This window comes from Mesoplodon mirus, assembly GCF_964341445.2.
Source record: "Mesoplodon mirus genome assembly, chromosome: 7".
In the NCBI taxonomy this organism is placed as follows: Eukaryota; Metazoa; Chordata; class Mammalia; order Artiodactyla; family Ziphiidae; genus Mesoplodon; species Mesoplodon mirus.
In genome coordinates, this window is record NC_138983.1 from 135,851,513 (window position 1) to 135,877,025 (window position 25,513).

Consider the following 25,513-nt stretch of genomic DNA (forward strand, 5'->3'; position numbering starts at 1 on the left):
GTACGTAACGGCCTGCCTCGGGGAACCCTGCTCCTCTGCCTGAAGGTTAAACCAAAGTGCCTTTGTTCAGGGAAACATCCGGACCCTGTCCACCTGGGGATGGCTGCAAGAAAGAAGAAATTAACACGTCCCCTCCCCAAGGCTGGCCATTCCAGGTGATATATGCAAAACATATGGCCTTTTTACTTTACTTCCTCATCTCCTCCCCCTCTCTGTGCTATATATAAAAGAAGCTGGCATCCAAACCCCCGATAAGATGGTTATTTTGAGACTTTAGACTGCCATCTTCTCGGTCTGCCGGCCGTATTCCTTGCCTCAGTACCTCGTCTCGGATTTACTGGCCTGCTGTCGTGCAGCAAGCAGAGCGAGCTTGGACTCGGTAACAAAGCCATTCAATGACCCCCCCGCCAAGGAATGCAGGACAAACCCAAACCTCCAGCAAGCTTCCTGGGCCCCTAAGAACTGGAACCTCTTTGTGTACCATCCCCCCAGCCACGTTCTTCATGGTTCCCTGTTGCACACACCAGCACACACTCTGCTCCCACTTCCTGAAATACCTTTCTCAGCCCCTTGTTGATCGGGTGAATCCCTGCTTATCCTTCAGAACCCCAATCAAGGTTCTCTTTCCTCTCCCCCATGAACTGACAGTTCTTGCCATAAATACCTCACATAAGCCTCTATTTCAATAGCTAGGGTTCTGCATGAAATTTATTTTCTTACACATATGATGTCCCAAGTAAGACATGGAAGGCAGGGGTGGTGTCTTAATTTTCTTTCTATCTGCAGAAGCTGCTATCAAAATATCTAGCACATGCTTACTACATGACTGCAAACTGAATGAATGATGAATTAAATAAACTGAATGTTGTATTTCTAACATTACCCAAGAAGTAAGCACTACTTTCCTTCCTAGATTCAGAACCTGTTAATATCAGTAGATTTAAATGATTTTTAAAAGAGCAGTACTTTCAACAACACAGTAATAGATTTATCTATCCAATAAGATACTCTCATCAAGGAATCATCTGGAAAAAAGATACCTTCTTTGGTTATAAGACTTATAAACTCTTAGAGGCATGTTGAAATATGACTTCGTCATTTTTAAAATCTATAAATATGTACACTAGTAAGTTTAAATACCACAGCGGTTATTTTTTATTACCAACAATATACAAACTACATTACAAATATATTGTGAATTTTTAAACACATTTACACTATATATAATCTATATAGTTTCCAAAGGAATTGGGAACTTCTACACACTTATATATAATATGTATTTGGGGTTAAAGCACTGGTAAAAGAAGACAATTCACGTGCAACAACACAACTAGGACGTATCCTGTTGAAGCCTGTTATAACAATGTGGTGAGTTTGTGTCTGAGTTAGAGAAGAGCCGCATGACAGGCTGGGAAGCGTGGCCCTGCAGGCAAACTGCTCCCGCAGCGCAGAGAGAAGGGAAGGTGTGATGACGCACTGACCTTTCAGAGCCATGGCTTTCATCTCTGAAGGCTCACTCTCATTACGCTGCAACTTTCGTTTAGAAACAGATGATGATTTCCCCAGGTTGAAAAAGGAACGCCAGCTGCCCACAGGAGACTTTTTCATTTTATTTTGAGGCCTCCTCCTATGAGAGAAAATAATCTGTATAAAGATACCCAAGGGGCAACCTTTATGTATGGACAATGAATAAATGATGGAAAGAACCAAGCAGCCTGGAGAGGCCCAGCTGACACGGTAAACCTCCACCTTCCATAGAGCTCACTCCACTTGGTGCGGCTGAGCTGTGTGGCTAAAGCAGGACATGAAAATTAAGTGTATGGATTTTAATAGCAGTAACTAGTTTCACAAAGATAACTTTTATACAGATTTTCATATTTGGATCTAACCTCACAATCCATGAAACAAGTGAGAATAAGACATATTTGGGAATAGAAAATATTAAAACTCCAAAAATAAAATAGAGTTGAAGAAAATGATTTTAGGTGTGAGGAAAGAGAATTAAGCCAAAAAAGAAGAAAAGTATTAAGAAAAATAACTAACATATATTGAATGCCAGGCATTATGCTAACTGTATATGTAGTATCTCATTTAAGTTATATAAAACCATATGAGGTAGGTATTATTATTCTCATTTTACAACTGAGGAAATTATGATACTAAGAAGTTGAAGTGACTTCCTTAATGTTGTAAAACTAGTAAATAATGCAGTCAGAGTTGGAACCCAGGTCTATCTGTATCCCAACATCGACACTCTTGATTACTATTCTATAAAGAGGTTTTTGAGAAAACTATAGAGGTATCATGTAAATTCAAGAAACTGAAGATAAACTTAGAATGACAAAGATGTCCTAACTTACTAGGGTCAGGACATTTTAATCAAGGGAAATGAAAGGAATTTAGAGAAGTATACTAACATGCGGAAATAAATTCTCAACTTTCATTAGTACTATCCAAATCCACGGAGTTGAAGTTCTCACATTCCTATGTAATAGCCAAAGCAGTAACCCGAGGTCAAAATTAACTCACATACATTAGTCTTCCCATAGTAACTTAGTAAAGAAGATATAAAAACCGTGTTATTATCATTTCTTTAGAGAAACAGAGAATAGGAGCTGGAAAGGACACTGAGAGAGTGAACAGCAGCGGTTCTCAAACTTTGTCACACATCAGAACCACCTGGAAGGTCTGATAAAAGACTGACTGCAGGACCCCAGCCCAGAGTTCTGGTGCAGTGGGTCTGGGGTTGGGGCTGGCCGAGAATGATCCGCCGGTCGGGAGATGCGCTGTGAGGAGCACTGGTCTACTCTGAACTCAGTGGGAACCCATGTCACGCCATTACCCATTCACTGTTTTTTGAATAAGCTGTCGCAACGTTTATTTCTAAACAAATTTCTCAACAACATATTTCAGAGAGAAAATGACACCCTACATGGAGGAAATGTATCATTTTTCCTAACATTCCCTGTACAGCAGACTTTCCTCTCCTTTCCAACAATGACATGATGTTGTAATGCTTTTCGAGAATCATTCACATCAGTCCCTATGAAGTAACATCCAGAGTCGAAGGAACAGGTTTTTCTGGGACTGGCACAGAATCAATATAGTAATACTAAAATGCAAAAGTAAAAGAAAAGAAAATAACAAATAGCCATGAAACGCACATTTTTGAGGAGGACTAAACGAGTTTTACCTTTCAGGTGGGAACTCAATTATGGTGTGAAATTTTCCCTGAAGTGCGGCAGGTCCTTCTCCTACTTCGATATATTTGTTTTCAGTCACAATTGGAGAATTGACCTGAGCCTGTGTTCGTGCCTGGGCCTCCTCCAGTGTCAGCAGTTTGGTGGATGGAGATGAAACCAGCAGGGACTTGGGTCTTGATAGAGAAGCTTTGGAAAGAAAAAAAAGCAATGAAGAGAGTAAAACTTCATGACACGGGGGGAAAAAATATAAATATCTGTGGGTGTACATAACAATCTGCTTATCTGTCTATCTATCTATCTCCCTTTCTGTGTTGTTTTATATTTTCTTCAGTAAGTTTTTTAAATGGTAAAAGTAATACAGCCTTACACTAAGTGAGGAGAAGATTACATACCAGGTTATTAACAGTGATAGATATAAATACAAAATGCCTTAAGTAATTTAACTATTTTCTTTTCTTAAAAGATTCTAGGCAAGGCCTAGTATCATTCATGTATTTTTAGTTTTGGAAGGAATTTTACTTCTGCTGCTCTATATTACACCTTTATATACATCAATAATAGGTGACACGGTACATTTTTTATGGGCCCTGAACTTCGATCATGATAGGTCTAATACTTAGTAGTCACTAAAAACATACGAAATAACTGTTATATTGTGCATTTTGGGGAACAGATATAAATTAGCTGCTTTCTACTAAGACAGATTTACTAAACTGAGATAAGAAATGCAGTTGCCCAATCTGGGAGAGGCTTTAATACACGTTCCTGGTAGTGAACGACACCTGTTAGAGCCATACCTGCCCCTTCCTGAATGACCGCGCTGATCTTCCCACTGAAAAGGACGTCAACGTGATTGAGGATGAACTCAACAACCACAGACTGAATTCTCACTTCCATGAAAGCCGCTGTCCCACTGAAGCAGGCAGATTCTATCTGTTTTGATCTGTGGGGTAAACAACATTACCATCACAGGGTCCCCAAAATAGCAGTCTTAAAGAGCATTATTTTTTGCTTTATGTGTAAATCACAGACAAACCAGAGAGAGAAAGCATACTTTTACAGTGCCTTGGCTAAACCCCGATTGCCTGTTTTAGGAAGATGCTCATAAAAAAAACATATTAGTTTGACTTTTAAAAATTATCCTTGGGGGCTTCCCTGGTGGCGCAGTGGTTGAGAGTCCGCCTGCCAATGCAGGGGACACGGGTTCGTGCCCTGGTCCAGGAAGATCCCACATGCCGCGGAGCGGCTGGGCCCGTGAGCCATGGCCGCTGAGCCTGCGCATCTGGAGCCTGTGCTCCGCAACGGGAGAGGTTGCCAACAGTGAGAGGCCCGCGTACCACACACACACACACACACACACACACACACACACAAAAATATATATATATGTATATATATCCCCTTGGGCTTCCTTGGTGGCGCAGTGGTTAAGAATCCGCCTGGCAATGCAGGGGACATGGGTTCAAGCCCTGGTCCAGGAAGATTCCACATGCCGCGGAGCAACAAAGCCCATGTGCCACAACTACTGAGCCTGCACTCTAGAGCCCTCAAGCCACAACTACTGAGCCCACATACCACAACTACAGAAGCCCACACGCCTAGCGCCCGTGCTCCACAACAAGAGAAGCCACCGCAATGAGAAGCCTGCGCACCACAACCAAGAGTAGCCCCCCGCTGGCCACAACTAGAGAAAGCCCGTGCGCAGCAACAAAGACCCAACGCAGCCAAAAATAAATAAAATTAATTAATTAATTTTTAAAAATTATTCTTAAGGAACACTGATGAATTACTTTTATTTAAAGTCACTCTGCTTCTACTTCAGGTCATAAGTCAAATGCAACTTACCTTAGCAGGTTTGGAGCCCAAACAATTGCTAGGTTTTTTGCATGCATATTTGTGATGGAACAATAGTCAGCTAGAAGAGACAAGTGTCTCATTAGGAACTCCAGCGTTCTGGAAAATGAAATACAGCATATTAACAAAAAGAAACACCTCGTATCAGTATAGAGTATAAAAGCTCCACTAATTAACTTGTAAGTTTTCAATGGCAAAATGGAAAAAGAAACCATGCAAACCCCAGCAAATTTTTTTGCTGTCTATTAGGTTTGAATATTATTACTACTACAGAACTGTCAGAATATTATGGATTCTACATTTTATATATGATAATTACATTACAGAATACTAAGAAAAAAAGTCTAAGGCAGATGCAGTAAGAAATGAAAGTTTCTGACAGAACTGGCTCAGAAAACGAAACAGTCTTAGTTTTAAAGAAATCTTTAGGAATATTTGCTCCTGCCTGTTAGAAATTTAGTTTCAGGGACACCAGTGAAGTGAATCTTCCACAAAATTTAGTTTCTAGACAAATACTATCAAGAAGTTATGCTATTCTACTTGCAGCAGACATGCTAACAGGAAAGAATTTAAACTTTTCTTCTGTAAAAGAAAACATTTCACAAGCCTAAAAAGAGTTAAAAGAAAAATTCCAGTAGGTACCAAGAGGGAAAATATTTGAACAATTTGAACATGCTCTTGGAATAGAAAGCCTACTTCAAATCCTAATATCCTGGTTTATCTTATACATTCTAAGTGTGATTTATTTAAATAATTGTTTATATATAGAGAGATTAAACAATAGGGCAGAGTATTTTGGGAAATAAAGCATGATCAGCTTAAATGTAAGTCAAGTCAGATAAACACAGAGGCATGACCTATCAGCTTATAAAACTATTAAATACCTGGGGAAATACCTATACATTATTAAGATATATCTATATAATAAAGAAGAATATATACTTTGGTAGAATAAATATAAATAATAGTAGAGTAGATAAGCATAATATAGTAAAAAAGTTATATGTATCAATATAGTAGGAAATATATATGTATGTGTGTGAGCATATTTATATATATATATTCACACACACATTTATGTTTCTGTGTATGTGTGTCTGTAGAGATAAAATACACAGCAAAGTAAAAGCTTAAAGATACACAGCAGACAATAACAATGATAATAATAATGGTTATTAACTCATATAAACGGTAAGTATTTAACAGGCCTTGTCCTGAGTGCTTTCCTTTTAATATTCGTAACAATCCTATGAGAAAAGTACTATGATCTCTCCCTTACAAACAATGAAACTGAGCCCAGAGGCAAAGGAACTTGCCCAAGGTCACAAGGTCAGACAGCTAACACAGGCCATTGGCTCCAGAAGCCCTACACTATAATTTCTATAATATATAGAAATTATATATAATAGGTGATATAAATGTACTACACTGCAGGGGATAAATATATAAGGAATATAAATAAAACAAATGGTGGGAGATTATTTGTGTAAAATATAAAATATATAGAAGACATTTGTACTTCACTATATGAGAAATATATACGTATATAATATACACATGTATATATACATATGATATATACATACATACTCTTTCTCTCTCTCTATACACACATATATACTCTCTCTCTGTATGATACATGATAGGGTTTCTTCCTACTCTTCTTACTGATGTTCTCTTAATTCACCCACAAGATTAACCAATAACACTCTCAATTCCCTCTGTAAAACGTACTGATGATTAATGTCCAAGGCACAATAAGTTTCTTTGGCTAACATACTGAATACTTCGACTAATATCATTTGAATTATAAGCTTACCTAAAGCCAATGTTAAGTATTTCTATGACTATTTATGCAAGGTTATTTTAATTCATAGTTAAGTTAAATGCCATCAACATTTATAAAACAAAATTTTTAAAAGATTTCTATGAAACCTCAGTGGAATGCTCTGCAAAGTCTTGATAAAGATTAGCCGCCAAATGAGGAAGAAACAAGTACCGTGATGAGCGGAGAACAATTTAAAACAAAACAAAACCTGTAATTACCAATAATATTCTCACAGAGAGAAGAGATATATCCATGAAATAAGAATAGAATAGGATACTGTAAAGGAGAAACATTCAGAGAAACAAGAAAGAGAGGGAGGAAGGGAAGGCAGGCAGTTAGTTCTCAGAAGTAATTTTTGTTTTTAACCATGAGATGGACTGGAGGAAACCCATATGTGGAAACTGACAAAGAGAAGGTGAGAAACTAAAAGAGTTAGTTCAAGAGTTAAAACAATTCCAGAAAGAGAATAAAGAAAAGGGATGAGGTTTACATTGCAACGAGAACCATCAAGGAAATAATACAAGAATATTTCTCAGAAGTTTCCAAAAAAGCCCAGTGAGTGCCCAGAGCAAAGAATGAAAAAGAACCCACTCCAAGATGAATCACTAAGGAAACAGACCACTGGCTATGTTCTAAATTTAAAAACATCCAGAAAGGATATACACAATACAAAATAGATCATATAAAAAAGTAGCACTCTAGTATCAGACTTTGCTGCAGCATTTTTGCTTAGATGCCAATAGTGTAATACCATCAAAATTATGGGAAAATACTATTTACAGACTAAAATTTTATAGCCAACTATCAGTCAAATATTCGAGGAGAATACGAGCATTTTCATATCAAAGTCTCAAAACATTTACCTCCCATACACCTCTTCTCACAGAGCTACTGAAGATGTACACTAGGAAAGCAGGGAGTAAAACATGGAAGGTGACAGCCAGAGATCCAGAAGAGAAGGGATCTAACTCGTGAAGAAAGTGATGGAGGGAATTTCCAGGAGGAAGGTGAAGGGCTGGAGCTGCGTGGAGATCCAGAGAGCAATCAACCCGGACAGAGCAGTGGGATGGAAGGCACCAGGAGGGGTGTTTTCATGGGGAAAAACTTCTTTTAAAAGGTTGCTTGGGGGCTTCCCTGGTGGCGCAGTGGTGGAGAGTCCGCCTGCCGATGCAGGGGACGTGGGTTCGTGTCCCGGCCCGGGAGGATCCCACATGCCGCAGAGCAGCTAGGCCCGTGAGCCATGGCCGCTGAGCCTGCGCGTCCGGAGCCTGTGCTCCGCAACGGGAGAGGCCACAACAGTGAGAGGCCCACGTACCGCAAAAAAAAAAAAAAAAAAAAAAAAAAAAAAAAGGTTGCTTGATATGTTTAAATACAACTAAGAGAACACCCACAGCTCTGTGAGAGTGACAGGGGACAGACGAGCAATAAACAGATACTCAGCAAACCAAAAACAGGCCATCACTCCAAGAAAACACACAGTTATCCCAAAAGGGAAATAAAATCCTAGTCTACTAGTAGATGCAGCTGTGAATAACAGTTAAGTAGTTACAACGACGCAGAACATGAACTCTGGCTGCACACCAAATGCTGATACAACCAGACTAGGAAGAGGAGAGAAGGGGCCGTGTGTTTGTGTGCTACTGGGGGAGGGGAGTTACAGCCACACCCTCATTTACCACAAAATGAAGGCAAATAATTATACCTAAAAATGAAAAATCAGGAAAGAAAAACATAAGCGTGCTATTTAGAAACAGGGGAGTAAACTCTAGAAGTAAGAGTTGAGAATAATAACTGCTGGGTAAGAGAAATTAGAACGGGGAGAGGAGACTGCTGGGTTTTTTTAAAAAATTTATTTATTTTATTTATTTTTGGCTGCATTGGGTCTTCATTGCTGTGCGTGGGCTTTCTCTAGTTGTGAGCGGGAGCTACTCTTTGTCACAGTCAGCGGGCTCCTCATTGCAGTGGCTTCTCTTGTTGTGGAACACGGGCTCTACATGTGCAGGCTTCAGTAGTTGTGGCGTGAGGGCTCAGTAGTTGTAGCTTGCGGGCTCTAGAGTGCAGGCTCAGTAGTTGTGGTGCATGGGCTTAGGTGCTCCGTGGCATGTGGGATCTTCCTGGACCAGGGCTTGAACCCGTGTCCCCTGCATTGGCAGGTGGATTCTTAACCACTGCGGCATCAGGAAAGCCCCAGGCTGGTTTTTTGCTGCCGGCTTTGCATAAGCGTTTGACTTTTTAAAACTATTTACATAAGTTATATTGACCATTTTAATTTAGAGAGAAAAGATATTCGCATAGTACCTCATGTAAAACTATAAAGAAGCCTCGGCTTAAATCTAATCATCTGTCTTGCTACGCTTTATACTAAAAAAAACATTAAAGGCCAGACTCATTCACACATTTGACCTCATTACATTAACAGGCGTCCTCTTCAGAAGGTATTGTTAGTATTGTTAGTATTTTCACATATATGGAGATTGATGTTTGGAGAGGCCACACAGCTAGTAAGTGATGAAGCTGGAAATTCAAACTTGGGTCTATCTACCAAAGCCAATATTCTCTGTATTGCACTAGGTTTCTTTTTCTGGTAAGTTAAAGAAAGTCCTAGTCCCCCTTAAAAATATTTTTTAATAACTGTGTGTTGATCAGATTTGTCTTCTCAACCTTCTTTTTCAGGGCTAAACACCTAAATTTCTTGAGCTTGCTTCACAAAAGTTCTTTTGAGGTTTTTTTTTTTCACTCTTCAGTGGGTCCTTAAGAGCCCCTCAAAGTTCTCACATTCCTCCTAAGACAGGCCACAGTAACAGGACAAGCCAATGCTGAGTTACCTCCTGACTCGACTGCCAGGCATTTACAGCTACAGAGTTGACAAAAAAGGTGTTGATTTTTAATGTTGATTGAAAATTTTCGTGTTGATTTAGTGCCAAATTTAGTGCCAATTTTAAAAAAATATATATGAACAATGTCATTTTGAAAAGATCAGCACTAAATTACTTAATTTGTGAATTAAAAAAAATCTACTGAATTTAATTTCTTGTCAATAACTGAAATTCTAAAATTTTATCTTTTTGTTTCTTTGTACACTATAATCAATCCATAATTTATGCCATTTTCTTTCTCTCACTAAATGGCAGTCATCCTCCATTTTATTCTGTCTTCTCAGAAACAGCAAAAGTATTTCTGAGAGTTGAAGCTAACATACAAATTAAATTGGGTTTTAAAAAGCAGCAACAAAAGAGAGGGTTCAAAATGGTGGTGTAGGAAGATCCTGAGCTTACCTCCTCACGCGGACACACCAAAGCTATAACTAGATACTCACAGGAAGACTCTCTCCACAAAAGACCTAAAGGCTGGCAGAGCAGCTCTTCTACAGAAAGGACAAAAAAGCGGGGTGGGAAAGCCCCACTGGGATGGAGCAGCGGGGAAAGATGCAGTCGTGCCAGTTACCCCCACCCATGGCAGGTGGCCCACAAGTGGGAGGGATATGACAAACATGGAGCTCCCTCCTTCCTGAGCTCTGACTGCACCTCTGCCAGATCTGGAAGGTGTGAGCAACCCCCTGAATGCCTAGTACTGGAGACTGGGGGGCTTGCGTTTCTGAGGCCCAGAGCACTGAAACAATCGGACAGACAGATGTTGTCAGGCTATCACCCCCAGGGTACTGCAGAGACAACAGACCCCCCGTCCAATCTCTCAGCAGCCACTCCTTCAAAACTGGAGGAGACAGCTGTTTCAACTAATACGTAGAAACAAACACAGAGGGTCAGGCAAAACGAAGGGAAAAAGGATTATATTCCAAATAAAAGAGTAAGACAAAGCCTCAGAAAAAGACGCTAGTGAAACAGAGATAAAGAGTTCAAAGTAATGGTCATAAAGATGTTCATTAAACTTGAGAAAAGAATGGATGAACAGAGAGATCTTCAACAAAGAGAAAAATACAAGAAAGTTCCAAACAGAAGTTACAGAGCTGAAAAATAAAATAATCTAACTAAAAAATATACTAGAGGGATTCAAGAGCAGACTGGATGAAGCAGAAGGATGGATCAGTGAGCTACAAGACAAACCAGTGGAATTCACCCATACAAAACAGCAAAAAGAAAAAAGGAATTTAAAACAGTGAAGATTCCTTAAGGGTCATCTTCTGGGTAAACAAGTAAACAGGCACCCAGCACTGTGTCAATATTTTGGATTTATTTTGGATTTAAGCAAAGCAATTCACTAAGTATTCACACCTGTGGTCATACACCCACTACCTTCAGCAATTTCTCAGTATCTCAAAAAACAAACGAACAAACAGGCCCAGTCAACCATCCATTTGTTCATTCATTCATACAACATTTGTTAAGTGCCTACTGGATGCCAAGCACTATGCCAGACCCTGAGAATACAAAGACAAATAAATACAAATGTATGGAAAAACGGAAGTTTCAATAGTTAGAACCCCAAGTAAATTTAAACAGAAACCCCAGAACCCACTTTTACACAACTGACTTCTACTTTTGGCTGGTAGTTTACATGTGGTTTACCTGTAGTGTGGAGGGGGGAGCTGCTGGATGACATCATGAATTTTCATCAGCCTTTCTTCATCTGTTGCTGCTGAGACAGCATCCTAGAACAACCATAATGCAAAATAAACTATTAGGCTTTGTTGGTAAAAATGAAAGTTCTTCATTTACAATTCAGTTTCACTTTGAGATTAACTGACTTTACTCTTTGATGCTGAACTATGAGGAAAAACAATGTAGTATTCAAGGAAGTAAACTTTGTTTCCACACTATATGGACACTGAAATCTATTAAAAGATAATATTTTTAAAACTTTATGATAACCAGTATCGAGGGTTATAAGATTAGTGGCTCAAAGTCAGAAACCGAAAGAGTGAAAATGTGAAAACAGTGAAGACCGTGGACCAGCTAGCAGTACAGTGTTTTTATTTTCGTTAAAGGATCCCTCTTCCTCATACAACTATCCCATATGTCCAAACCAATCTTCACACATTTTGAACAAAACCACAGCAAAACTCCAAACAGAACTTGACCTAAAAGTGACTTGTACTCACAGAAAACTTCTCGTACAGCTGGTAGGTAAGCAAAGGGTTTGGGAGCTCTCGGAAATACAGCTTACACAGGGAGCCCACGGAATGGATGTCTTGAACATAGGGTTCTTTTGTCAGGTCGGGAACATGTTCAGAGTCAAATTCATGGCTAAAAAGATAGATGAAGAGACAACAAAATTATTTTTTTGAAAGAAAAGCAAATATGACTTTAAAACAGAAAGGAAAGGTCCAAAGTATTAACCTCTACCTCAGTGAGTTAATATTTTCTTCAAATGACTATATTTCATAGAAGTTATATTTGGACTTCAGTAGTAATCAAACGTCTGATCATGAAACAAGTGTTTTTCTAAATGGAAATTAAGGGAAAAGCTTTAATATTAAAATGGACAGAAATCTCTGAAATGTGTGTGAAAGAGCAGCTCTTACCACAGAGATCTGAAAACAGGACTTCTAATTCCTAATGGTTTAAATACCCAATGTTTTGGCAATTCTGAAAACTAGAGTTGAATGGCAGCTGGTCCATGTATGACTATGTGCAGAAATTCCTCAGGTACAAGAAGTACAGTTCAGGAATGCTTTATGGAAGAGGGATAAGGAAGTCAGAAACAACATAAAGCAATTCCCAGCCAACACCAAATTTTAAAAGAAAGCAAAATCTGCAGCATTAAAGTGAGTGAAATAAAAATTGTGCTCAGAACACTAAGGCAGATTAAGCACACTCTGAGGAGGTTAACCAATATTAATCTACAGACATGAGACCACTTATGAACCTAGAGGATTAATGTATGCGGACAATCTGAATATGAGATTTGCTGCGTCCGAAACTAAAGACTGAAACCTTTTTCAGTACGAGAATCAAGTTGAGGAGGCGGAGTCAAGATGGTGGTGTGGGAAGACACAGAGTTAGCATCTCCCCACAACTAGGGCACCTGCCAGCTGCTGGTGGGGGGCTCTGACCCCAAGGAGACAGGAGGAACCTCCAAGTGAACAAGTAGGACCCAGGGGGACTGAGGGGGGAGTAGAAGTAGAGGCCAGACAGGATTAGCACCCCTGAGGGCGGGGAGGTCAGGAGAGGCAGGCGGGAGGGAGCCTCCCAGACGGGAAGAGCAGCAGAGGAGAGGAGCTCAACTGCCTTGCCCACCAGAACCCAGGAAGCCTGCTGGACTCCCAGGTGAGGTCCCCCGCCCTCTGAGACCTTCTGTTCCTGGAGCCTAAGCCCCCCGCCCCCACAGCCCCCAGGGCCTTTTCCAGCCCTCTGGGTCCTAAACATAGGCCCCACCCATTGCCCAAACCTCACCCTTCCTTAGGCCCTGTCCTCCACAGCCAAGGCCTTTTCTCCCTTTAAAAAATTTTTTTTTCATTTTCCCTCCTCTTTTTTTATTATTGTGGTACTGAGGTATCTTCTGGATGTTGATTCATCTATATTTTTATTTTTATAGCCTAACATATCTGTTAGTTTCCTAGTCTAATTTTATTTTTTACTTTGTTATTGTTCTTTTATTTTTTTTTTGCCGCCCCACGTGGCTTGTGGGATCTTAGTTCACGAGCCGGGGGTTGGGCCAAAGCTCCTGCAGAGGGAGCTCTGAGTCTGAAACACTGGACTAACACAGAGCCTCAGACCGCAGGGAATATTCATCGGAGTGAGGTTTCATGGAGTTCCTCACCTCAGCACCAAGACCCAGCTCTACCCAACAGCCTACAAACTCCAGCTGTACCCAAGTAAGGCAGAAATACAATCCCACTCATAAAAAAAATTTTAAAAAAAAATGAGAAAGCAAAAAAATACATCACAGAAGGAGCAAGGTAAAAACCTACAAGACCAAATAAATGGAGAGGAAATAGGTAATCTACCTGAAAAAGAATTCAGAATAATGACAGTAAAGATGATCCAGAATTCATTCTATGAGGCCACCAAAACCCTGATACCAAAAGCAGAAAAAGATATCACAAACAAAGAAAATTATAGACCAATATCCCTGATGAACATAGATGCAAAAATCCTCAACAAAATAATAGCAAACAGAATCCAACAGCACATTAAAAGGATCATATACCATGATCAAGTGGGATTTATCCCAGGGATGCAAGGATTCTTCAATATATGCAAATCAATGTGAAACACCACATCAACAAATTAAGGAATAAAAACCATATGATCATCTCAATAGATGCAGAAAAAGCTTTTGACAAAATTCAACACCCATTTATGATAAAAAGTCTCCAGAAAATGGGCATAGAGGGAACCTACCTCAACATAACAGAGGCCATATATGACAAACCCACAGCAAGCATCATACTCAATGGTGAAAAACTGAAAGCATTTCCACTAAGATCAGGAAGAAGACAAGGATGTCCACTTTCACCACTCTTATTCAACATAGTTTTGGAAGTCCTAGCCACAGCAATCAGAGAAAAAAAAGAAATAAAAGGAATACAAATTGGAAAAGAAGAAGTAAAACTGTCAGTTTGCGATGACATGATACTATACATAGAAAATCCTAAAGATGCCACCAGAAAACTACTAGAACTAATCAATGTATTTGTTAAGGTTGCAGGATACAAAATTAATGCACAGAAATCTCTGGCGTTCCTATGCACCAACAACGAAAAATCAGAAAGAGAAATGAAGGAAACACTCCCATCTACCACTGCAACATAAAGAATAAAATACCTAGGAATAAACCTGCCTAAGGAGGCAAAAGACTTCTACTCAGAAAACTATAAAACAGTGATGAAAGAAATCAAAGATGACATAAACAGATGGAGAAATATACCATGTTCTTGGATTGGAAGGATCGATATTTGTGAAAATGACTATACTACCCAAAGCAATCTACAGATTCAATGCAATCCCTATCAAACTACCAATGGCATTCTTCACAGAATTAGAACAAAAAATTTTACAGTTCGTATGGAAACACAAAAGACCCCGAATAGCCAAAGCAATCTTGAGAAAGAAAAACAGAGTTGGAGGAATCAGGCTCCCTGACTTCAAACTATACCACAAAGCTACAGTAATCAAGACAGTATGGTACTGGCACAAAAACAGAAATATAGATCAATGGTACAGGATAGAAAGCCCAGAGATAAGCCCATACACGTATGTTCACCTAATTTATGACAAAGGAGGCAAGGACATACAATGGAGAAAAGACAGCCTCTTCAATAAGTGGTGCTGGGAAAACTGGACAGCTACATGTAAAACAATGAAATTAGAATACTACCTAATACCATACACAAAAATAAACTCAAAATGGATTAAACACTTAAATGTAAGACCAGACACTATAAACCTCTTAGAGGAAAACATAGGAAAAACACTCTTTGACATAAACTACAGCAAGATCTTTTTTGACCCACCTCCTAGAGTAATGGAAATAAAAACAAAAATAAACAAATGGGACCTAATGAAACTTAAAAGCTTTTGCACAGCAAAGGAAACCGTAAACAAGACAAAAAGACAACCCTCAGAATGGGAGAAAATGTTTGCAAATGAAAGAACAAAGGATTAATCTCCAAAATATACAAACAGCTCATGGAGCTCAATATCAATAAAACAAACAATCCAGTTAAAAAACATGTGGAAGACCTAGGTAGACATTTCACCAAGGAGGACATATGGATGGCTGGGAGGCACATGAAAAGATGCTCAACATCACTAATTATTAGAGAAATGCATATCAAAACTACAATGAGGTATCACCTCAAACCGGTCAGAATGGCCATTATCAAAAAATCTAGAAACAATTTAATGCTGGAAAGGGTGCGGTAAAAAGGGAACCCTTCTGCACTGTTGGTGGGAATGTAAATTGATACAACCACTATGGAAAACAGTATGGAGGGTCCTTAAAAAACTAAAAATAGGACTTCCCTGGTGGCGCAGGGGTTAAGAATCCGCCTGCCAATGCAGGGGACACGGGTTCAAGCCCTGGTCCAGGAAGATCCAACATGCCATGGAGCAACTAAGCCTGTGCACCACAACTACTGAGCCTGCACTCTGGAGCCCATGAGCCAGAACGACTAAGCCTGTGTGCCATAACTACTGAAGCCTGCACGCCTACAGCCCATGCTCCGCAACAAGAGAAGCCACTGCAATGAGAAGCCCACACACCACAACAGAGCAGTCCCTGCTTGTCGCAACTAGAGAAAGCCCACATGCAGCAATGAAGCCCCAATGCAGCCATAAGTAAATTAATTAATTAATTAATTTTAAAAAAAAAAACTAAAAATAGAACTACCATATGACCCAGCAATCCCACCACTGGGCACATACCCTGAGAAAACCATAATTCAAAAAGAGTCATGTACCAAAATGTTCACTGCAGCTCTATTTACAATAGCCTGGAGATGGAAACAACCTAAGTGTCCATCATCGGATGAATGGATAAAGAAGATGTGGCACATATATACAATGGAATATTACTCAGTCATAAAAAGAAACGAAATTAGGTCATTTGTAGAGATGCGGATGGACCTAGAGTCTGTCATACAGAGTGAAGTAGGTCAGAAAGAGAAAAACAAATACCATATGCTAACTCATATATATGGAATCTTAAAAAAAAAAGGTACTGATGAACCTAGCTGCAGGGCAGGAATAAAGAGGTAGACATAGAGAATGGACTTGAGGGCATGGGGTGGGAGGGGGAAGCTGGGGCAAAGTGAGAGTGGCATCAACATATATACACTACCAAATGTAAAACCGCTGGCTGGTGGGAAGCAGCCACATAGCACAGGGAGATCAGCTCGGTGCTTTGTGATGACCTAGAGGGCTGGGATAGGGGGGATGGGAGGGAGGCTCAAGAGGGAGGGGATATTGGGACATGTGTATGCATAAGGCTGATTCGCTTTGTTGTGCAACAGAAACTAACATGGTATTGTGAAGCAATTATACTCCAATAAAGATCTATTAAAAAAGAGAAAAGAATCAATTTCAGTTATTTTCCAAACATGTATTCCTGAAAATAGACATGAACTCTGTGGTCAAATCAGAACATTAAAATGCTGTAGAATAATGGCAATTATCATGCACCACAGTGAAAAATAAAGGATAATAACATATTGAGAATAGACTAGAATCTAAGAGATTAAACAAAAATTAAAAATTATATTGCTGGTGTAAAGGATACCACTATTCTTGTCTCTGAGCCTATAATGGGAGAGGATGTGCAATATGTAATACATGCACACTTGAACATATACTACAAAGCCCAGGTGAAAGGAGATTAGAAAGTTCGCTCTCATCAATTGTAATTAACTAAAGAATAATTCTATTATAATGTAAATTATCATCTCTCATGGTTATCATAGGTTCAAATTCAATTTTTAAAAACTTCAAATATTACAAAGAGAAAATACAAGTATTGAAGAGATTAGGGGACATGGTTTTCTGATACTACAAACGGAGAGATGGCATTTAGGAAAATATACACAGAGAACAATATGGATATCATTTCCTACTTTATCTAAACTATCTTACGGAAAATTACGGTTATCAATATAAGTGACTTAATTTTGAAACAGTTTCATTTTAATGAATTACAGTAGGAACGAAAAAGAAAATGCCCTATGAGGTTTTACCGTAGTCTCTGGATATTGGAGGCAACGCCAGAGAGACGATATATTCCATCCACGATGCCATATCTCTCAATGAACGCTGTACAGCTTTGAAGAACCTGGGGCACTAGAGAGAATTTTTGAAGACATGGATTAAATTGGGAGTATTCAGTGGAAACAAAGTCACAAAAAATGAGAATGTCTTAGCAAAATGAAATTTGAAAATTAAAGTTTTAAGGGGTGGAGATTAATCTACTACAAAAACTGACAAGGGCATATTTACTTAATTTCACATCTACGCTAGGTAACTGGTTGCTAAATAATCAAGACTGGCTCTATCTTGTTACATTTAGGTAAGTGGAAGAGTTCATACATTATTAGGATACTTTCTCTAAGATCTTCTGCAACAGACTCATTTAGATCATGTTAAGTTAGGTGAACTGTTTAGTTCTAAAACCATTCTAGATTTTTAAAAAATACAGCTATTCAGCTGAACTTCATACACAGTAAATTAATATGCAAAGTTAAATGCTTATCCCAGCATGACAACTACCTATTCTAAGTGCTTCAGTTTTTCACTTTTAAAAGTCTCTTTTATCATTTTTATAGTTAATGCTAATTCCAATTATATCCAATAAACAAAACATCAACATAATGCAAAGGTCAAAGCAATTTCAAGTAAGTGGAATCTTTTAATTTCCTGCCTATCGTTGCATTAAAATTACTGACTTCTGACCGACAGTATCAGCTCGTCATAAACGACACTAACAAGCAGCAGGAAGAAAAGAAAGGCACTTTGGTCGCCTCTCTGAACAACGGTCTAGAACAGAACGTTTAAAGTCTATGATAAAACATTTTTCTAACCATTCAAAAATTTACAGTTACCGAAATCTGAACTTCATTTGTCTTGCAATGCAGACTGAGGAATTCACAGGCTTTAGTAGCTATGTTCATTTCATCATTTTGAGTTACAATCCATGAAAAGAATGGCTTAGAAGAACATTATTTGGTGTGCAAAAAACTATTAGGGATGAAACATGCAGAGTGGGGAATGAAACAATTAAGATATTTTAATAAGATAATTTTAGCTAATGTATTTCACTTATAGTATATTATCATTATTACTACAGAAGAAGACTTTTCCTTGGTTTTCCTGCCTTTTGTTGTACTTCCTGCATCCTGTCTTTTAAATTCTATCAGATCCTTTAACTTACATTTAAAACTTAAGACTCCTTAGCTTTGAATAATTTTATTAAAAAGCAGGTATATTATTGAGCATGTATAAGGTGCCAGGCTAGTGCTTTACAATGGATACTCTCATTTCATTCTCACAGAAATCCTGTGGGAGAAGTTCTATCATTATCCCCAGTTTACAGAGAGGAAACTGAGTCTTAGAGAGGTGAAGACTTACCCACAGACAAGCAGTACACAAATGGCAGAAATAAGGTGCTAACTCAAGCAGTCCAAGTACAGAGCCACATTTTAACTACGGAAATACACTGCCTGAATTTTAAGGTCCTTTGCCATTTGCACTTATTTTATTATTACCATATTTCACAACTCTAGGCCAAGTGAAGTTTCATCTTTTACCATACTAACCAGCCATTCTATAAGTCCATCAATTTCCAGGGGATGGAAAACCAATTTCCTCTGCCTGGATTCTTCCTCTACTACCATCTTCTTACAGAAAACTCTTGGCTGTTGTTCAAAACCCAACTGAACTATCACTCTTAAGCAAGCCTTCTTTGAATATCCTCCAAAGTCCCAAGTAGAGGTAGCTGCACTAGGTTCTAGGTGCCCACAGAACCATGCCATTTTTGAATTAATATTTATTTGTTTATACAGCTATTACTCCTTCTTAGTCAAACTCTTAAACGGCAAAAAAAACCATGCTTTGTTCATCCTTGTGTACTCAAAATCCAGGAGTACTGTCTTGACACAATGTAGAAAATTAGCAAATGAATTAATTTACAGTACCCTGTGAGCCTGACGAAGTTATCTGACCAAGTCAGCAGAATAGGGATCTCGGTCTTCATGTAGAACTGTATTCATTTTCAGCTGTATGCTTTCTACTTCCAAAAGCATTCAAGAATTTTAGTAACAAGAAAGGAAATATGTATATGTGGAGGAGATAAAGGGCAGGCAGAATTGTTGGGTACTTTTTGTGGACTGACTTTGATAATATAAGCAATCTCTATGTCAAAATGATATGCAAAATGCAAAATATAAAGTATCATTATGAGTTTGACTCCTATGTCTAAAATTGTTCCATCAATGATAACCTCAGTGCCTTAGGTTCCTACTCTGCAAACGAGAGGTAGAATAGTAAAATCTGGGGCTGGAAATTTTCTATCAGCTATTTCAAAGAAAATATATTTAGAGATTATTGGGGCAATTGACATAATTACTTAAACAGAGAAAGGAAAACAAAGCTGTATTTTTTTTTAGAAGATGCTTCTCATAACGCATGCTCCAAGTTAGCATGCTAACTTACCCAGGTACACATAAGGTTTGCCTTGGAAGAAAACTTCAGAGGACAGGGTTTTATTTCTGCATTATCAGGCTCTCCTAGCTTGTATTACAGAATTTTCATAAAAATTAGATGACATGATACTATACATAGAAAATCCTAAAGATGCCACCAGAAAACTACTAGAACTAATCAATGAATTTGGTAAAGTAGCAGGATACAAAATTAATGCACAGAAATCTCTGGCATTCCTATACACTAACAATGGAAGATCAGAAAGAGATATTAAGGAAACAATCCCATTTACCATCACAACAAAAAGAATAAAATACCTAGGAATAAACCTACCTAAGGAGATAAAACACTTATACTAGGAAAACTATAAAACACTGATGAAAGAAATCAAAGATGACATAAACAGATGGAGAAATATACCATGTTCTTGAATTGGAAGAATCGATATTTGTGAAAATGACTATACTACCCAAAGCAATCTACAGATTCAGTGCAATCCCTATCAAACTACCAATGGCATTCTTCACAGAATTAGAGCAAAAAATTTTACGTTTGTATGGAAACACAAAAGACCCTGAATAGCCAAAGCAGCCCTGAGAAAGAAAAATGGAGTTGGAGGAATCAGGCTCCCCGACTTCAAACTATACTATAAAGCTACAGTAATCAAGACAGTATGGTACTGGCACAAAAACAGAAATATAGATCAATGGTACAGGATAGAAAGCCCAGGGATATACCCACACACATCACCTAATTTATGACAAAGGAGGCAAGGACATACAATGGAGAAAAGACAGCCTCTTCAATATGTGATGCCGGGAAAACTGGACAGCTACATGTAAAAGAATGAAATTAGAACACTACTTAACACCATACACAAAAATAAACTCAACATGGATTAAAGACCTTAATGTAAGGCCAGACACTATCAAACTCTTAGAGGAAAACATAGGAAGAACACTCTATGACATAAATCACAAGATCTTTTTTGACCCACCTCCTAGAGTAATGAAAATAAAAACAAAAATAAATAAATGGGATCCAACTAAACTTAAAAGTTTTTGCACAGCAAAGGAAACCATAAACAGGACAAAAAGACAACCCTCAGAATGGGAGAAAAGATTTGCAAATCAAGCAATGGACGTTGGATTAATCTCCAAAATACACAAACAGCTCACGGAGATCAATACCAAAAAAACAAACAAACCAATTAAAAAATGGGCAGAAGGCCTAAACAGACATTTCACCAAAGAAGACATACAGATGGTCAAGAGGCACATGAAAAGATGCTCAACATCACTAATTATTAGACAAATGCAAATCAAAACTACTATGAGGTATCACCTCACACCGGTCAGAATGGCCATCATCAAAATATCTACAAACAATAAATGCAGGAGAGGGTGTGGAGAAAAGGCAACCCTTTTGCACTGTTGGTGGGAATGTAAATTGATACAGCCACTAGGGAGAACAGTATGGAGGTTCCTTAAAAAACTAAAAATAGAATTACCATACGACCCAGCAATCCCACTACTGGGCATATACCCTGAGAAAACCATAATTCAAAAGGACACATGTACCCCAATGTTCACTGCAGCACTATTTACAATAGCCAGGTCATGGATGCAACCTAGATGTCCAACGACAGATGAATGGATAAAGAAGATGTGGTACATGTATACAATGGAATATTACTCAGCCATAAAAAGGAACGAAATTGGGTCATTTTGTAGAGATGTGGATGGACCTAGAGTCTGTCACACAGAGTGAAGTAAGTCAGAAAGAGAAAAACAAATATCGTATATGAATGCATATATGTGGAATCTAGAAAAATGGTACAGATGAACCTATTTTCAGGGCAGGAATAGAGACGCAGATGTAGAGAATGGACATGTGCACACAGAGAGGGAAGGGGAGGGTGGGACAAATTGGGAGATTAGATTTGACATAAATACACTACTACCATGTGTAAAATAGATAGCTAGTGGGAACCTGCTGTATAGCACAGGGAGCTCAGCTCGGTGCTCTGTCATGACCTAGATGGGTTGGATGGGGCGGGTGGGAAGGAGGTCCAAGAGGGAGGGGATATAGGTATACATATAGCTGATTCACTTCATTGTACAGCACAACACTGTAAAGCAATTATACTCCAAAAAAAAAAATAATAACGTACCATCTGTCAAAAAGTATAGGTAACTTCCCTGGGATTCTTACAACCATGTGATATTATATTCATACTTGCTCATGTTCTCCCAAATAAGTAGGCAAACTTGAAAATATGGGTAATTAGAGGTCTTTCCCTGATTATACAGCTAAGCCTCTACAGACATCATACTTCATGGAAAACATCTGAACTGTTTCTTTACACTTTATGTTCCCTAAGTAAAAGGACTGAATGTCCAAAAAACAATCACATCATAGAGCTTCATAAATAAAACTATATAACTGAACATTGCTATTACTTAGGATTTTAAGAGAGACTAATGAGACATATAATTAAAATCAGTAGCAAAATGAAAGAGAAGAGCATAAACTTTCATTTTGAAAAACAGAGAGTAGAAACTGAAGAACAGTATAGGAAGATAAAAAGAGAAAAGATCTGAATTCTTTTTTTCACTAACATAAGAAAGTAATATGAGAACCCAATATATTATTAGAAGAAATCCTAGTACAAAAAGGCATTTTATTAACTACCTTTTCCCCTCAAACCATCTAACCAACCAGCCAAGTACACATTAAATAATAACCCAGTCAAAACATAACATTAGAAACCTCCAAAATGGTTCTTCCAAAAGGTGATACAACTTTTTTTTTTTTTTTTTGCGGTACGCGGGCCTCTCACTGTTGTGGCCTCTCCCATTGCGGAGCACAGGCTCCGGACGCGCAGGCCCAGCGGCCGTGGCTCACGGGCCCAGCCGCTCTGCGGCATGTGGGATCTTCCCGGACCGGGACACGAACCTGCATCCCCTGCATCGGCAGGCGGACTCTCAACCACTGCGCCACCAGGGAAGCCCAAAGGTGATATAACTTTAAGAATTATTCCCACACTCTCCAAATAATACACTTCTAAACCACTCATATAATATTTTTAGTACTTTTTTATCATCAAATGACAATACAATAGGAAGTAAATGTTTAAATTAAACTGATGACCCTTAAGATTAGAATCATGGCTAAAAGAAGTATAAGTAAGTATGACAAAAATTGGTCCTTTATTTTTCTTGACAGTTTCAGTTTCATTTCTGTTCTCTTCTCTTCATTTATTCAGTCAGTCATTCCCTTTACACATTCAGCCATCATTCAAAGATCCCTTTTATATGCCAGGCATCATGCAAGCATTGTGTAACACAGACAAAAAAGTCAAGTTCCATTCTCAAGGCAGTGGCTTCCAAGCCAGGAGTACACGGTACAGTGTTACACATTAGAATGTGCATCATGATTTTTGGTTAGAAAAATACGATTACCTAAAGGATTAATTTCAGGGGTTATTTGGGCCTTGCTTGTTTCTAGTGTGCTCTGATTATAAACTCCCCGTATATTTACAATAGTTTAAGAAAGCCTCTTGTTGAAAGGGCCAAATAACCTCAAACAGAAATACGTTCGGGCAACAGAGTTTCCTCACCTTGAGTTTTAAAATATTTTTTACATTTTGTACCACATGTAGTTTTACCTAGTTTTCTACAAAGTTCTCACTTTTTAAAAAAGCTATCTCATTTTAAGGATATTTGGCTTCAAGTATGTGCAGCAAATAAAACAAGTCCTATGAAAAAATCAATGACACCTACAAACCCTTTGTTCCATTAGAATAGATTTTATCATAGTTAGGGAATATATAACCATTACAGTTATTAAACCTGTTATTTTTCATAAAGAAATTATATATCGGCATCTGTCCTCTCTACCATACTTACTAAGAATGGAAACACAACCAAAACTTCTAAGCACAACCACAACTTGCTGAATTGACATTTGAAAGCTAGTAACAAACTGGAAAACACTCTCTCATAACGATCACATCCATCCATTCATCCAAGCACTGAACTCTTGAATAAGACTTTAATCTACAGAAAAAGGAATTTAAATTTCTAGTTATAAAAGTTGGGAGGCTGGTCTTGGTAATATACAGTCTCAAAACTATGACTTTTTTTCAAAGGAGACAAACATTTTAGAGTAGACTGTGAGAAGGAGAAGTGGCTGAGGAAGCTGTCTGGACAGATACGAAACTAATGTAAGCTAGCAGAGCTACTACACCCTCTGTGTGAACGTCTTCCTCTTCCTGGACAGACCACAAGCATCTCCGGTGCCAAAGTGCATTCCTAGACCCCTCTTGATTCCCAGCTACCCCACAACTCAGGTGAGTACCTGGGAACATTCAATACGTGCTGCTGGACTTACGTGGAGTAGGTACCGCTTGCCTAATCTACTTTAATTGGTTACAGGCCATCAACAGGGAGAGGTCAGAAACTAAAATTATGAGTTTATAAATTTTATTTTTACCTTCAAAACCAGAATTCAGAAGGTGCTCCCCCAGGTCACAACCAAATACCCTTTCTTTCAAGATCCCACGCTGCTTCAACTTCTGTTTTGTTGGACGAGACTTCATGAATGTCCGTAAGAAAGTAATGAGCTTGCCGTGCTTTTTAGATACTAAAAAATATTAATAAAGAGAAAATACCTTAGTTGGGGTAAGAGGTCACATTTTTACTTAGTGTGAAAAAAAATTCAGATCTCAACAGCTGACTACAAAATAATCTATTACAAGTATACTTTATATTCTGTAGGAAATTTTCAGCAAAAGTTGAAGAAACAGTTGCTTTATAAATAATATCAGGGTTTTGCATGTTCTTCTCACCAGCCTGTGATCTTATTTGATGGGATTGTGAGCAAACTGAAGTATTATAATTTGTGACTTTTTAAAATCAAGCGTGGTAAACCAGCCATCTTCCCAATGCTACCCAAGCGTGCTACAGGATAACTGGAACCTGAGTTTTATATTGCTTTGGAGATCTTCATGGTAAGTAAGACTTAAAATGGTGTAAATTTAGAAACTGCATTTCTAGTTAATTTCTAAAATATTTTATTTAGTGGTTAGAAATTTTCATGACATTTACAATCTGGAAAGTAAAACTGAAAAAATAAACAACCCCCTCTTTCTCATTGCATTATGATATAGATCACACCTGTCAAACTAATGGCTATGTAAGTACAAGACACACACACACATAAAAAAGCATTAGATTTTCTATTAACATTCATCTGTAGTATACCAAATACGTCACCTTAAATCCTCTGTAGATCAAGGCAAGAGATAAGTAAATTACATATAGTAAGATATTTCCACTGACTTATATGTTAGAAAGATAACAGCGAAAGATCTGAAAGCAAACAAATCCTTAGAAAACTGACTTTTGCTGAGAAGTGCAGCCTGCAGGGAAAATTACTCTAGAAGTCAACATACAACAAATTACCATAAGATCAGAGATTAGCTTCAGGATAGAACACTAAGCCACATGGCCTCAATCCTCCTACTCGGT

At 38.3% G+C, this 25,513-nt stretch overlaps 1 protein-coding gene across 3 annotated transcripts in view; it reads right to left on the bottom strand.

Moving 5' to 3' along the window:
* Positions 1–25,513, bottom strand: part of ARHGAP32 (Rho GTPase activating protein 32) — a 255,708-nt gene that overhangs the window by 13,708 nt on the left and 216,487 nt on the right. For all 3 annotated transcript variants that reach the window (XM_082626852.1, XM_082626851.1, XM_082626850.1), the window contains 8 exons: positions 24,477–24,626; positions 17,519–17,621; positions 11,945–12,089; positions 11,412–11,494; positions 5,052–5,159; positions 4,004–4,149; positions 3,197–3,392; positions 1,485–1,630 (listed from right to left, as the gene is read on the bottom strand). In XM_082626852.1, coding sequence (XP_082482978.1) covers positions 1,485–1,630; positions 3,197–3,392; positions 4,004–4,149; positions 5,052–5,159; positions 11,412–11,494; positions 11,945–12,089; positions 17,519–17,621; positions 24,477–24,626 — 1,077 coding nt within the window. The remainder of the gene's footprint in view (positions 1–1,484; positions 1,631–3,196; positions 3,393–4,003; positions 4,150–5,051; positions 5,160–11,411; positions 11,495–11,944; positions 12,090–17,518; positions 17,622–24,476; positions 24,627–25,513) is intronic.